The sequence below is a fragment of the Ursus maritimus genome, unplaced genomic scaffold, assembly GCF_017311325.1.
Source record: "Ursus maritimus isolate PB19 unplaced genomic scaffold, ASM1731132v1 scaffold_23, whole genome shotgun sequence".
Classification (NCBI taxonomy): domain Eukaryota; kingdom Metazoa; phylum Chordata; class Mammalia; order Carnivora; family Ursidae; genus Ursus; species Ursus maritimus.
The window spans coordinates 7,106,686-7,121,076 of record NW_024424786.1 but is presented as its reverse complement, the minus strand read 5'-3'; the positions used below and the strand labels follow the sequence as shown (position 1 = coordinate 7,121,076).

General features: G+C 41.7%; 2 protein-coding genes across 4 annotated transcripts in view; one reads left to right on the top strand and one right to left on the bottom strand.

Annotated features, from left to right (window-relative positions):
- TSG101 (tumor susceptibility 101) overlaps positions 1-8,415 on the top strand; it is a 41,999-nt gene extending 33,584 nt beyond the window's left edge. For all 3 annotated transcript variants that reach the window (XM_040638886.1, XM_040638884.1, XM_040638885.1), the window contains 3 exons: positions 5,221-5,423; positions 6,591-6,830; positions 8,076-8,415. In XM_040638886.1, the coding sequence (XP_040494820.1) occupies positions 5,221-5,423; positions 6,591-6,830; positions 8,076-8,165 (533 nt within the window). In that variant the 3' untranslated portion in view covers positions 8,166-8,415. The remainder of the gene's footprint in view (positions 1-5,220; positions 5,424-6,590; positions 6,831-8,075) is intronic.
- A 1,263-nt stretch (positions 8,416-9,678) lies between these two features.
- LOC103659406 (L-lactate dehydrogenase A-like 6A) overlaps positions 9,679-14,391 on the bottom strand; it is a 40,553-nt gene continuing 35,840 nt past the window's right edge. Inside the window, 6 exon segments of the mRNA XM_040638883.1 lie at positions 9,679-9,830; positions 9,833-9,845; positions 10,642-10,765; positions 11,238-11,355; positions 12,262-12,333; positions 12,336-12,431. Of these exon segments, the coding sequence (XP_040494817.1) occupies positions 9,679-9,830; positions 9,833-9,845; positions 10,642-10,765; positions 11,238-11,355; positions 12,262-12,333; positions 12,336-12,431 (575 nt within the window).

Sequence of the window (14,391 nt, the reverse complement as noted above, 5' to 3'; positions counted from 1 at the left end):
TTTATTTACTTCTCTGAGAGAGAGAGCAAGCAAGCACAAGCAGGGGGAGGAGCGGAGGGAGAGGGACAAGCAGACTCCGTGCTGAGCACAGAGCCCAAATGTGGGGCTCGATCCCAGGATCCCGAGACCATGACCTGAGCCAAAACCAAGAGTCAGACACCCAACCAACTGAGCCACTCAGGCACCCCTGGTATCCTGTTTTAATGAGGTTCGCACCTACTTACCTCTGCTTCTGAAAACTTGAATTTTTATGTAAACTAATGTAAACCTTTCCTTGTGGTTTGTGCAAATCAAGAAGCATAAACCTGCTGATGGTTTTAAGTATACTTTTTCTTACTGATGGTGGTTATAGAAACTTTCTAGAGCTTAAATAAAGTACACGGCTCTTTTGAGTCCCCTGATTTCTTTGGAAGAAAAGTTCCACAGCCCACACAGAGGTTGGTAGTAGTATTAGAAGCTTACATATTCATCGACTATAAAAGCCTTTTTAAGCAGCTTAATGAATTTGCCAGGTTTGCACTTAATAGCATGAATCAGAATGCCTTTATTCATATAGTTATTTGCATGTTCCTCCTAATTCAGAGATTGGCCTATTTTGTGTGTGTTTCATTATAAAAGGAAATAATACGGGCTTGATCGGGTTTCCGAGCGGTAGTGAGTGACTGGGATTGCTCGGGCTCCGTAGTCTGATCTGTAGCACAAATGGCACAAAGACCCTTACGTGGGTCTGAACAAGTAACATCCAGAAGTGCAAATGCTGAGCAAGTGATTCACTTTTGCTGGTTAGAGGAGAGTTCAGAAAGGTTACTGTTTAGACAGAAATAAGAGAAAGAAAAAGACAAGTCAGATCACTTATGTGTAAAATCCAAAAAACAAATAGGCCAAGCAATGGATAAGCAAGCCAGGCTCACAGATACAGAGAACAGAGTGCTGGCTGCCAGAGAGCAGGGGCTAGAGGGTGAGAGAGATGGATAAATGTTTTCGTTTTTGGTTTAAATAAATTGAATGTTTTTAAAGGTTACTGTTCAGTTATCTTGTACTTTGGGACTACCCTGGATTCTCTAATATAAATGATCTTTTTGAGTTACAGGAAACTGATCATTCAGTAAATACTACTAGGAGATAAATAAAACCGATTGTCTTAAGTGTTTAGTTTTCAGTTAGGTAGTCTGTACTAGTGCACTTGGAAGATACGGGCCTAAATTATTTGTTGAATTATCAGGTCTGTTGGTTAGTATATTGGTTTCCTAATATTAGAATTTTTTTTAAATTATGTTTTAGTTCCTAAGACTTAAGTAATTAGATTCTACCTAACACTTAAATGAGGTTTTGCTTAGGATTGTGTCTCAGAATCTTTGTTACCTTTCCCTTGCTGCTCATCTGTAGAAGGGCGCTTCTGAAACCCGATTCTGCATGGCTAAAGTCAGTGTGTGGGGAGTTGAGGTATGGCAGTTTGCCACAAACTCTTCTTAATCCAAGGCTTGTTATAATGGGTATAAAGAAAATTAAAATTTCTCTTAAGACATCTGAGGGCAAAAAATTTTTTTGTTTGAAAAGTGATCAAGAAGGTGATGAGAATCTCCCACTGATCTTTTTTCTTATTTGTGTAAACAATCCCTGTGTCAGGGTTCACCGAGTTTTGAATTTTGAGAGGTTTTCTTTTTTAGCATTCATATTCCAGATCTTAATTAAAATTCTCTTTTTAGAAAGTAGGTGGACTTAATATGTTTAAATATACTGTATAGTAAGGTCTGTGTGTGGCAGAGGGAAGGACTACGTCTAATCTTGGCACTCCCACCCTCCTCAGGTGAACTGTGACCTTTATTGAAAGCCAGGCAACTGCTGCCTCAGCTTGGTTCCCATTTTGAGTGTTAACGGCTTTAGCTGGAGACTTACTTGGGAGGCCTTATTTGGTGCTGTATGGTAGTGTCTGCCTTCACGTAGTTCATAAGAGAAACAGAATATAAATTCCAGAATTTAAATGTGTTTTAAAAAAAAATTTTGAAAACTTCACATCAGTGTAAGTTGATCCATTTTAAGGTAATAATTTTAACAAAACTTGATGTGTTTGTGTGTGAAAAATCCGGACTAGTTATAAAAATACACTCGATCCTTTAGTACTTGAGATGACTTCTACCCAGATAAGCGGAGCCATGTAACTGCTGCGTCTGAGAACCAACCACACAGCTCTGCCGCCTTGAAGGGACATGTGTTGGAAAGTGTTGAAAAGCAAAAAATAGAATCAGATATTTAACACTGCAGATTTTAACCCTCACTGCTCGCACTAACTCGAATAACTCTGCCTGAGCAGCCAGCACAGTTCAGTGGTAAGCCCTGCGGGAGTCTTAAAAGACTAATTCTTTAAAGATACTGGTCCTGCCCCGGAAGGACAGCCAAATTTTTACCAGGAAATGTTACCGAGATTTCAGTCTCGTTGACTTGCTTTGGTTTGCCCTTTTTGCCAATTTATGATTTTAGTTTCTCACAACAAATTCAAAAACTTAGGGAAAGGGCTAATTGCATTTAAACCTGAAAAAAATGTTATTGAAACAACTTCATACGGGGTGGAATAAACATTAAATTGTTTCTAACAACCTACCCCTTTTGATATGCAAACCAAAGTTATTTCTAACCTGTTCTCTATTGCAAGGAAAACAAAACAAAAACTCAAGAGTGTAGGAATCCCCAATTCCTGGTTTGTAACCTGAGCTGTGGCCCTGCCAAGTGCGGGCCTCCTTTTCCAGTGACCCACGTTGCCCTTCTTATCTGGAAACGACAGTATCAGGACGTTTTTGACAGATCCTAATCTTTTAAAAATAAACCTTTGTCTTTTTTGTACTCTGGGTATTTTGTAAAGTTCAGAGTATGTTTTGAAACTGATAAATATAGTAAGAACTATTAGTGGGAATTAATTAGGGTTAATAGAGGAAGGATTATTAGTGGAGATTAGCCTTCACCATATTTGATGGGAGAAGACGGGATCTGACATTTAAGAACGTGACACTGGTTTTGTTAGTTAGAACGACTTAGAGTTTGGTAGTGAAGAGCTAGAGCTGGCCGTGGTTTAAAAAAAGCAGGATCGCCTAGCATGGAGTTAGCACACCCAGGTCACTTACAAGGCCTTCAGAAGTTTTTGCCTTTCATAGGTTACGATTGGTAACCGGGGAAGGTCGCTAGAGTCATCCTGGTCTCTGTAGGGGGGGACGTGAATAAAGAGGCGGTTAGACAGGAAAACAGCGAGAAAAATTAGGGGCATGAGCCCGGAGGTGGTACAGTAGTTGGTAAATTGATGAGAACACTTTGGAAAAGTTAGGTATTAAGAGGCCATGGATGTGAAAAAGAAGACCTAGGTTTTCATAGGGGAAATGTGGTTGCCCTCTGGCTTTATCATTCTGAATTCCAAAGCACAAGTTACCTGAAAGAGTTAATACTTTTGCTTTTCAGAAATACGAAATAAGCTGAAATACTTTGTAAAATCAGAGATGAATTCTAGAAAGTACGTGCTTTATGGATTTGTATGTTAATAATCAAACAGGAGGTATTAATTGCTTCTCTGTGAACCCTGTAGGATGGATACTGTCTGGGCTTTCCCCGTCAAGAGGTTTCTAGCAGGAAAGAGGGAGGCCTCGTAGAGAGAAATTAGTGCATCCGGTGGGGGGGGGGGGGGGGGGGGGGGGTCTGATGTTGGGCTCTCATTGAGTGCAAGCAGTGTCCTCAGGACAGATGGATGAAGGACTTTTTTCAGGAAAACCTGGCCATGGGAAACACTGTACTCATTTTCACTTGCAAGAAGAAAACCTAAGTAAAAAAAAAAAAACAATAAACAAAAACCGTTCCTCTGTGGTAGAAATAAGAGAGAAAAAAGAAAAAAAAAAAAAAGTAGAACGATATAGACTCAGACTCTTCCTTTCAAAACCTACGAAACCAGAGAATGCCAGAGCGTCCCGATGTCATTGACAAAAAGCCAGAAGAGCATTCAGGGGAAGCTTGTATGAGCCAGCTTCTGCAAGAAGACAGCTTTGCTAACTAAAAAGTGGAGCTTTTAATTAGTAAAAGACCAGCTTCTGGATTGGCCAGAACTGTGAGCAGACGGGACACTGCAGAGCAGGTGCGGGGCTGGCCACGTGGGCCAGGCTGCCTGTGGCTTGGAAAGCTCGATTTCGTTCGAGAAGCGGTGCACCTTTTTGATACAGGGACCAGGCCTGTGATGGATGGGAACATGAATGTAAGAGTCTGCATACATTTCTGCAGACAGACTAAAGGGTTATTTTGGGTTTTTTTCCCTCCTGTTGAGTATAACTCAGTGTCACCAGGATAAAAATTTTCAGCTCAAAGTGGAAGTGATACTTTGTTAGTCTGTAATCATTTTTTAATCATTATAGGCAATGACAGATAAATAGAATTCCCCACATGGGGTTCTGTCATCAGACATAATTGAAAATCAGAACACCATGTACGTTTGCTGAATTAGGACCCTAACTGAAGCACACTGATAGTCATAAAGAGTATCCATACTTCTGTCATTGGGAGGACCTTTTGAAGAAAATATCGGAGGGATAAGTTCTTTTGATCTGAAATACGCAAGGAAATTCTATAAGACACTGATGAGGAAGGGATGTTTTGAAGAGAATAGCAAAGAATGTGAAAATAAGTTTATCACTGTTGAATTTTCTGTACATCACTCTCTTTTGCTCCTCTTTTCATTCCCGCTCTTTGGGTGAAGGGTAATGGAGTAAAAGTCTTGTAGAAGGGAGGCCTTATTAGCTTTACGCCAAGGAAACTGCCTATTCCCAGTCCTCTTACTGGCCTCTGCAGTAGGATCCTGTCTCCCTCAGCTTAGCAGTGAAACCCAAGAGTGCACTTGGCCTGAATCAAATGTTTTTCTTTGGTATAAATTTGTCCTATTTGTTGGAGATTGGGTAATAATTGTAATCTGTATGGACACAGCCCCTGCCTCATTGGGAAAATAGCTGATTATTTCAGCTGTCAGTAGAGAAGGCGGGTAAATATGGATTCATAGTAATCTCTTGCAGGGAAAGTATTTCTGAATCAACTCAGATTTTAATGTTATTTTTGATGAAATTACATTTACAAGAAAATTTCTCTTTCCTCCCACTTTGAAAATGCCAGCTCATTTTGTCCTGTTTTCTGAAGGTTCCTGTGAAAGGAATAGAAGTGCTTGGGAAATGAAGCCAGTGGTTTCTGCTTTACCCCCTGCAGGTCCCAGTCGGGACGGCACCATCAGCGAGGACACCATCCGAGCCTCTCTTATCTCAGCGGTCAGTGACAAGCTGAGATGGCGGATGAAGGAGGAAATGGATCGTGCCCAGGCAGAGCTCAATGCCTTGAAACGAACAGAGGAAGACCTAAAAAAAGGCCATCAGAAACTGGAAGAGATGGTTACCCGTTTAGATCAAGAAGTAGTAAGTAACTCATTGGTATAGTTGCGAATTTTAGATGTCTACACCTTATCTACCCTGGACGTTGTGGGTCTAGTAAGAGTTCAGAAAATTGTACTTTGAGCATTTGAATGTAGCTTCCCCATAGCTTCGTTGGAAATGGAACTGGTTTGGCGTTCGATGAGCAGTTGGAGGTACTGAGAACATTTTCCTTGCACCAACTTCACCCTGAGGGATGAGGTTTGACTCAAAGGATTGTTTCAGTGCTTGATGTTACCAATTACCAGGAAATAAGAATTTGACAGAGTCGTAAGCCGGGATGAAGGTCTGCAGGCCGTGGGCACAGCCTTAAGAGTCCGTTCTTTGTTTGTTTCCAGATGTCGTTTGAACTATACTGAAAGCAGCTGCAGCGAGCCCTTCTAACTCAGTCATCCGTAGTGTAGGCAGCCTTTCGCTCTTGAACTTTCTCACATTTTTATCAGACTGCTGTGCCCATGTGACTTTTTAATGATGAAATAGAGGCCTACTGGCATCACTGAAGTGACAGCTTCACTCGCCACTTTCATTCCCACGAAGGAGAATTTATTCCAAGGAATGTGTCCGAGGGTGCTAGGGACAGCGGTTCGTGTGCACATTAGTCTCACAGATGGTGCTGGTGTGGGAGGTCAGCCTCACAGTGGTGGCCTGCGATTTTTAAGAGTTCAGGAGAGTGACACCAGTACAACTCCGAGCCTGCACCCGCCCCTCCACTAGCTTGTAACTGAAGTTCAGGTGTTTAGGGTTCTGTGGATTAACGTGTACAGACTGGGGAAAGTTCTCCCTCTGGAGCAGTGGCCCACTTGCTTGGAAGAAAGACCGCTTTTATGATTTTCATGTAAGGAACCTCCTGTCTGCTGGCCTAGTTTGCAGCAGCATTTGTCACTGATAAGTGACAAAGTTATCACTGCCACCGGAAGTGCTCGGCGCAGGGTATTTTCAGCCTTATTCCGTTCTCACTGAGCATCTTACGCCACCCCTTCTCCTCTACCTTTGGCCAGGATGTTATTTGAAGCGTTAATCTCAACCACGAGTTAAGTATCGCTGTTTTATTTCGTGGGTCTGTGTCTGTGGAGTCGAGTTGTCCATTTTGACCAGCAGATAGTTGTGTACGCTTAGTATGAAGTCCTCATGCTTGGACTGTTTTGTTTTCAGGCTGAGGTTGATAAAAACATAGAACTTTTGAGAAAGAAGGATGAAGAACTCAGTTCTGCTCTGGAGAAAATGGAAAATCAGTCCGAAAACAATGATATCGATGAGGTTATCATCCCCACAGCCCCACTATACAAACAGATTCTAAATCTGTACGCAGAGGAGAACGCTATTGAAGACACCATCTTTTACCTGGGGGAAGCCTTGCGGCGGGGAGTGATAGACCTGGATGTCTTCCTGAAGGTACGTCTTCCTCGGTCTGCTTTCCAGGATCTCAGAACTCATGTTCTAAAAGAGGCACTGACCTTGAAAGCCACAAACCAAGAGGGTGTCTTTGTAGGGAGAGTTAAAATTCCTTGTATTCCCAAAGAGAGCGAGTGAGATCTGTGGCTGAGCAGTGGCTTCTCCCCTCCACAGGGCTGAGGCTCTATCTGGGAGGGGCAGGAAGGTGGACTAGCGGCTGCAGTCCCCACCCCCAGGCAGCGTGAGGCTGAGTATAATTCTTCTAGCTTACTACGCGTCTAGGTGGGTCAGGAGGGGCAATCAGATCTCCGTTGGTTCTTTCAGGTCATACACCATCTAAATGAAGATTGCTGACTGCCCCACCCATTTGAGATTGGTTTTTTTCCTATTAATTTTCTTAGAATTGCATAATTTTAGGCCCATTTTCCTAGATCAAACAGCCCTGCAAAGTACTGGGCTGCCCTGCTTGTTCCAGAGCCCTCCTGAAAGAAGGCTGTGCAGGCTTAGTGCTGTCGTACAGACGCGAAGATCCAGTGAACCAGTTCTGGTTACTCTTCTCCGCTGGGTCACAAAGAGCGTGGTTTTAGGGATAAGAGTGGCCACTATTGGCTGGTTGACCCAGCTGCTGCTGGTGCTTCCGTCCACATGCAAGGCTGCTCGGGGCGCTTACTCATCTTGTCTCACTGTGGTTAAGTGGCCAAAGCAGTCTTGCACCTGGTGCAAGCACACGAATGTCTGGCTGTAAGTCAGAGGCCCAAGACTCCCTTTCTGTACACTGTCCCTGCTTGCGTGCCATAGCTTAGGGAAAGGTGCGCCCAGAGAGAGAGGCTGTTGCTAGGCATGGGACGAAAGCTGGCTATGCTCCTCAGTCCCCTGCTTTCTGACAACTGGGGATGGTTGTAGTTATCGAAGGTCTATGTAACTTTTGATAGGATCACAGTTCAAGCTTCCCTGGTGTCTTGATTTATCTCAAGGTGTACTTCAAACTCCTGAGTCAGATCCTGTAATGTCATGCTTTCCCTGTAACATAATCCTTTGTAGGGTCTAGAAGGTAACTTTCCTTAACACAACCTGCCAGCATCAATCTAGTGAGTTTAAAAAGCCACATGTAATGAAGTATTGGTTCCAAAGGAAGGCTGATAGGGAGTTTAGGGTTCTTAGATCCCAACTAGGTTACAAACTGTCTGATACTTCATGCCTGGGTCAAATCCATTCTAAACTGTTGAAACTTTTTCCCCCTCCCAGCATGTACGTCTTCTGTCCCGTAAACAGTTCCAGCTGAGGGCACTAATGCAAAAAGCAAGAAAGACTGCCGGTCTCAGTGACCTCTACTGACTTCTCTGATATCAGCTGGAGATTGAGCCCTTCTTAAAGCATCCTTTTCTTCTCTTTCTTTCTCTTATCAGTAGGTGCCCAGAATAAGTTATTGCAGTTTATCATTCGAGTGTAAAATATTTTGAATCAATAATATATTTTCTGTTTTCTTTTGGTAAAGACTGGCTTTTATTAATGCACTTTCTATCCTCTGTAAACTTTTTGTGCTGAATGTTGGGACTGACTATGCTAAATAAAATTTGTTGCATAATTTTTCTCTTTATTGAACATTTTAAGGAAAAATTAAATCTTACTAAGAAGCTCGGTTCTTTATTTTGCAAACAAAGCATAATATCCATAGAGTTAAAAATTAGCATTATTTATTCTGGAACACATAAACTGTTTAATATGGGATATACCACATAGAAATCTGACTTTTGAAATATTTATTTGAAATTGAGGGATTTGAGTGCCTTTTCCTGTGACAGGTCCTAGGTGGCACCCTCCTACCAGTACTTGCTGAGATTTGTTACCTTTCTAGGCTTCACTGGACCATAACTGTTTTCATCAAGACAAAAGGAACAGAGTGGCAGGTGCCAAGCTGTACGCCTGAGAATTCAGGCCACAGCTAAGTAGGAAGGTAGAGTGCCTACCTGCTTTTATCGGCACTCGAAGTCAGTCTTCTGGTGAGTGATTCTGTAGCCAAGTTTGTGGAGCTCCATGAGCTCTGTTTCATGCAGAGCTCAGCTAAGTAGAACAGAATTTTCTGTAAAAATGAGTAGAAAATTCATGAGGTTACAAAGAAAGGAACAATTTAAGATGTTTCAAGATGCTTAGGAAGCCAGAGAGCCTACTCTAGACTTCTTCCAAGAAAAGAATGCCCACTTTGGTCTCAGTCATCACTGAAGGGTTTATACAGTTTAGATCTTCTATAAAAATTATCAGAATAGGGGCGCCAGGCTAAGTCGGTGGAGCATGCAACTCTTGATCTTAGGGCTGTGAGTTCAAGTCCCATGTTGGACATAGAGATTAAAAGAAAAAAAATCAGATTTTATCAGAATAAAGGCTAGCAAGGTCAAATCAAGGTTTAATTTAGTATTAGGATTGGGACTACCATTTAGTTATTTCTGTGTACACATCCATTTTTACATTGTATCAATGACCATATCAGCCAGCCAGAACAAAAGAATCAGAGTCTCTATAAACACAGTATACACACATCATTCTTTTGAACCAAATGGCAAATTTTATATATATATAGATATATAAATATATATATATATACACATATATACCTATATATGTATAAAACACATACACACGGGCAAGAGCTGCGATCACGTAGGAACTGTAAAAACGAAGCATCAGCCAACATCTGGCTGCTCAAACATCTCGAGGGCTAAATAGAGAAGTCACTGTTGCCCCCTTTTTCTACTTTTAGGAATTTAGGTTTATTCAAAATTTTGACATCTCTAGATTTCTATAACTCCTATCTCTCCTTCCTTAACTTCAGAATGGGAAGCTTTAAGCAACTTTAAAGCTTGAGCTCCTTCTGAATTTCCCAAAGAGTTTCTGCACTCTTTTTCAAACGAGCCTCCTCTTCAGGGGTCAGCTTTACCTTTATGAGATCTGTAACACCACTCAGTGTTCTCAGGACACAAGGAACACTAAGGCATCTACTACTTTTATTCCATAGACGCCCTGAAAGGAAAGGCTTAATAATTCTTTCTTTCCTTCCTTCCCTCCTTTCCCCCCCTTCCCTTCTCTTTAGACTTCTCTTCCTTCCTACAAAGGTCTGCAACATCAAAAACAACAATTGCTGGGTAAATGAGTATTTAACAGCCTTGTGGTATAAATTATGGCAGAAAAATAGACCACTAGGACAGAGAACAATACAAAACAGATGGTTAGACATATCTATTGTTCACATTCACCAGCCATCTTTCCACATGGGCCCCAGGCTCTGGCCATGTTTGCTGGGAACCACTGTCCTTTTCCTATCTCCTTACCCCAAATCACTTCCTATCAGGGAATCACTTCACAATTCCCAATGATTTGATTCCGTTTTGCTTTAGCCTGTCACATTCAGACTAGCAGGAGAGTCTTACCAGGCCTCAACTTCCCCTTCTCCTAACTGCTAGTACTTTTGTAACTAGTGCTTCTTCCTTAGGTCTCTTCACTGGACATAATTGGAAATCTTAGAGAACAACTCAAAATGGAGCAAGACCTATCCACAGTGGTTCCCATTGTAGAGCTGAACATGCAATAAAACTTACTTTTATATAATTGAATGTAATAAATACCAGGACAAAGATCTACAAAGATAAGTCCCTCTACCACCACCACCACCCCTTTCTCTGTCTCCTCAGCAGCAGATACTTTCGGAAGATAGATGTTTGCACAAGATCAACCTGAAAACTTAATTGTTCCTCACAAATTCTCTTTTACCCCTATCTTATGTTAATGTTAAATGATTTTTCAAACATGAACCTCCTACCTTACTTACGGTGGAAACTGGATGTAGTCTCCTGAGATTCTTCAAAATACTTTCCATTAAATCAGCTTCAGACAGGGAAACACCCCGAGAAGTATATCCTTTCTTTTTAACCATCTCATAGCCACTGTGGAGTTAGGAGAAATCGTGAACATAGGAAGTTAACTTTAGAAGAAATGTCACCGAACATCCATTTTGTGGCAACCTATCTTGACGGCGCCACAAAAATGAAATGTTTCTATCAGTAAGTTCCCCTAGAAATTTCTTACAGCAGTTGGTTAAGGTAAACAGTCATGAGGGTAAGTAGAGAGATATGGAAATTGATACGAAATCAATTTTACCAGTAACAGTACAGACTGTGTAACAGTTTAAAAGAATACATTGTCAGTCAGCAAGTGAGTACCTGCTGTGTTTAGGGTTAGGCTCAGCAAGGAGTGGGACAGCCTCCGTCCCTGCCTAAGAATTTATAATCTGGTGAGCTAATGAAAAGTGTGGGAAATAAAACAATGTATATTTGAGGGAGCTAATCTCATCCCCCTGGCAGAGTTCAGGCCCACATCTAACCTCCAGGGACCGAAAGTGCAAAACGAACATATTACCTGGCAACTACTTCTCTGTGGACCTTTTCCTTCTGCTCGGGATCTTTATCAGTTCCTGTATCTGTGTTCAGGTCCTTCAGAGAGACCCCAGCAATGTTCACTCCCCTCCACACAAGAACTAAGAAAAAGACACCAAAAAATCGTTTTATTACATGGTATTATATAACAGGCATTTTTTTTAAGCCTTAGCAAAACTGTTATAATTGCACTGAGTGGCTTTCAAATAGGAATGTTGACAGAAGTTATCAAAAAATTCAGATGTCTAAGTCCCCCCCCCAAATATGCTAAACTAGGATTTCTCCAGAGATAAGGCCCATAGTTCTATCATCTTGGCAGAGATTCTCCACACAAGAAAGTGACAGTTTTAAACATTCAACTATAGATAAATTTTAACCTCCATATGAATGGATTTCAAGGGTTCTTACGAAAAATGAAGGAAAAAAGTACTGCTATCTCCACAGCACCCCTCCTCTTCCCTATAATATTCTCCAGTTAATATGAAGAATTCGTGGGGCGCCTGGGTGGCACAATTGGTTGTGTCCTACTCTTGGTTTCGGTGATCGCAGGGTTCTGAGATCAAGCCCCGCATCGGGCTCTGCACTCAGCACGGAGTCTGCTTGGGTTTCTCTCTCCCTCTCCCTCTGCCCTTGCCCCCTGCACTCAAGCTCTCACTCTCTCTAAGTCGTGTTACTTGAATTACGGTACTGACATTTCTAAACCAGAGAGAGTATCCCAGGTTAAATATAAACGGTATCATGTTACTTAGTGCCGCGTTAAGAAAGCCCTTGTTTAATCATCCACATGTAGGGTTATAGTAACATCATCACTTTTTTCAAATCTGTGAGTTTTTCTGGTAGACTGTTATTAAAATGTGCTTAAATACACTATTAAAAGGCTCTAAAGGAGAAGAAGTCCTTTTCCCCCAGTCGGGAGCTATTTTACCGCATGATGAACTTCCTGTATGGTCAATAATGTCTAAATACATTTCAGAGAATGCACAGCTCAGCTGTGCTTTTAGGCTTACCACTCGAGTCTCCATGCTCTCCCAGGACCAACACATGACAGCTTTCAGAATGGATACCAAGCCCCTGCCCAAGAAATGGAGACGGGCAGTGTCCCGATTACAGCCACTACCAATAACACGGTTTATGGGAAATGCACTCAACTTCCAGGCTACGTAGGTTAAGATACCCACTGAGAAGAAAAAACTGTCAGAAAATGAGTTTGTGTCAGAAAATGTTTTTATCTAACATGATACATTTTTTTAGGTTTATCTAAAACTGGTAAATCTGATGTTTTATGGGAGAAAAAAACATGGTTCTTTATCAACTCCAACTATACCACAATTCCAACAATATCCACCCAATAGAAATAAATTATGAAAGCCCTTTTTGCGTCTACCTTGCATAGTCTGTGTAAAACACAGTAGTAGGTTTACTCCATAAAAAAGTTTGAGAAATGGGTGCCTAGGTGGCTCAGTCGGTTAATCACCTTTTTTTTTTTTTTGAATTGTTTCATGTACTGTGTAGTATATCTCTATCCCTACTAATGCTTTTTGTTGAAAATTCCATTTTTGCTATTCCTGCAGCTACACTGACCTCCTTTTGGCTTATAGTTACCACTTTTTAAATTCAATAAGAAAAAATATTCTGATAAAGGTAATAGTTTAAACTAGCTCACACCTCCAAACCATCAGGCTATACCAAAAATCTTTCCTTTGCCTCCTGGGACTAAGGCCTGATTATGTTTTGCTCAACAATGACATTCTAAGATCTATGCTTGTTTCTCTCTGTTCCCACCTGAGCTTTTGCTCTAAATGGGTTATTCTCTGAGGAAAACTATCATTTAAAAGACTTGATAAAGGGAACATTCACTTTTTTTTTTAAGAGGGAGAGAGAAGGGAGGGGCAGAGGGAGAGGGAGAGAAAGAATCTCAAGCAGGCAACACGCCCAGTGTGGAGCCTGACCTGGGGGCTTGATCCCATGACCCTGAGATCAGGACCTGAGCTGGAATCAAGAGTCAGATGCTCGGGCACCTGGGTGGCTCGGTTGGTTAAGTGGCTGCTTCCAGCTCAGGTCAGGTCGTGAACTCAGGATCCTGGGATTGAGCTCAAGTCGGATCTCTGCTCAGCGGAGAGCTGCTTCTCCCTCTCCTCCGCCTGCAGCTCTGACCTTGTGCTCTCTATCAAATAACAAAACCTTACAAAAAAAAAAAAAGGTGATTAACCGAGCTGAGCCACCTAGGCACCCATTTCTCAAACTTTTTATAAGTAAACCTACTACTGTGTTTTACACAGACTATGCAAAATGACGCAAAAGGGCTTTCATAATTTATTTCTATTGGGTGGATATTGTTGGAATTGTGGTATAGTTGGAGTTGATAAGAACCATGTTTTTCTCCCATAAAACATCAGATTTACCAGTTTTAGATAAACCTAAAAAAATGTATCATGTTAGATAAAAACATTTTCTGACACAAACTCATTTTCTGACAGTTTTTTCTTCTCAGTGGTATCTTAACCTACGTAGCCTGGAAGTTGAGTGCATTTCCCATAAACCGTGTTATTGGTAGTGGCTGTAATCGGGACACTGCCCGTCTCCATTCTTGGGCAGGGGCTTGGTATCCATTCTGAAAGCTGTCATGTGTTGGTCCTGGGAGAGCATGGAGCTCGAGTGGTAAGCCTAAAAGCACAGCTGAGCTGTGCATTCTCTGAAATGTATTTAGACATTATTGACCATACAGGAAGTTCATCATGCGGTAAAATAGCTCCGACTGGGGAAAAGGACTTCTTCTCCTTTAGAGCCTTTTAATAGTGTATTTAAGCACATTTTAATAACAGTCTACCAGAAAAACTCACAGATTTGAAAAAGTGATGATGTTACTATAACCCTACATGTGGATGATTAAACAAGGGCTTTCTTAGCGGCACTAAGTAACATGATACCGTTTATATTTAACCTGGGATACTCTCTCTGGTTTAGAAATGTCAGTACCGTAATTCAAGTAACACGACTTAGAGAGAGTGAGAGCTTGAGTGCAGGGGGCAAGGGCAGAGGGAGAGGGAGAGAGCAAGCAGACTCCGTGCTGAGTGCAGAGCCCGATGCGGGGCTTGATCTCAGAACCCTGCGATCACGAACCAAGAGTAGGACACAAC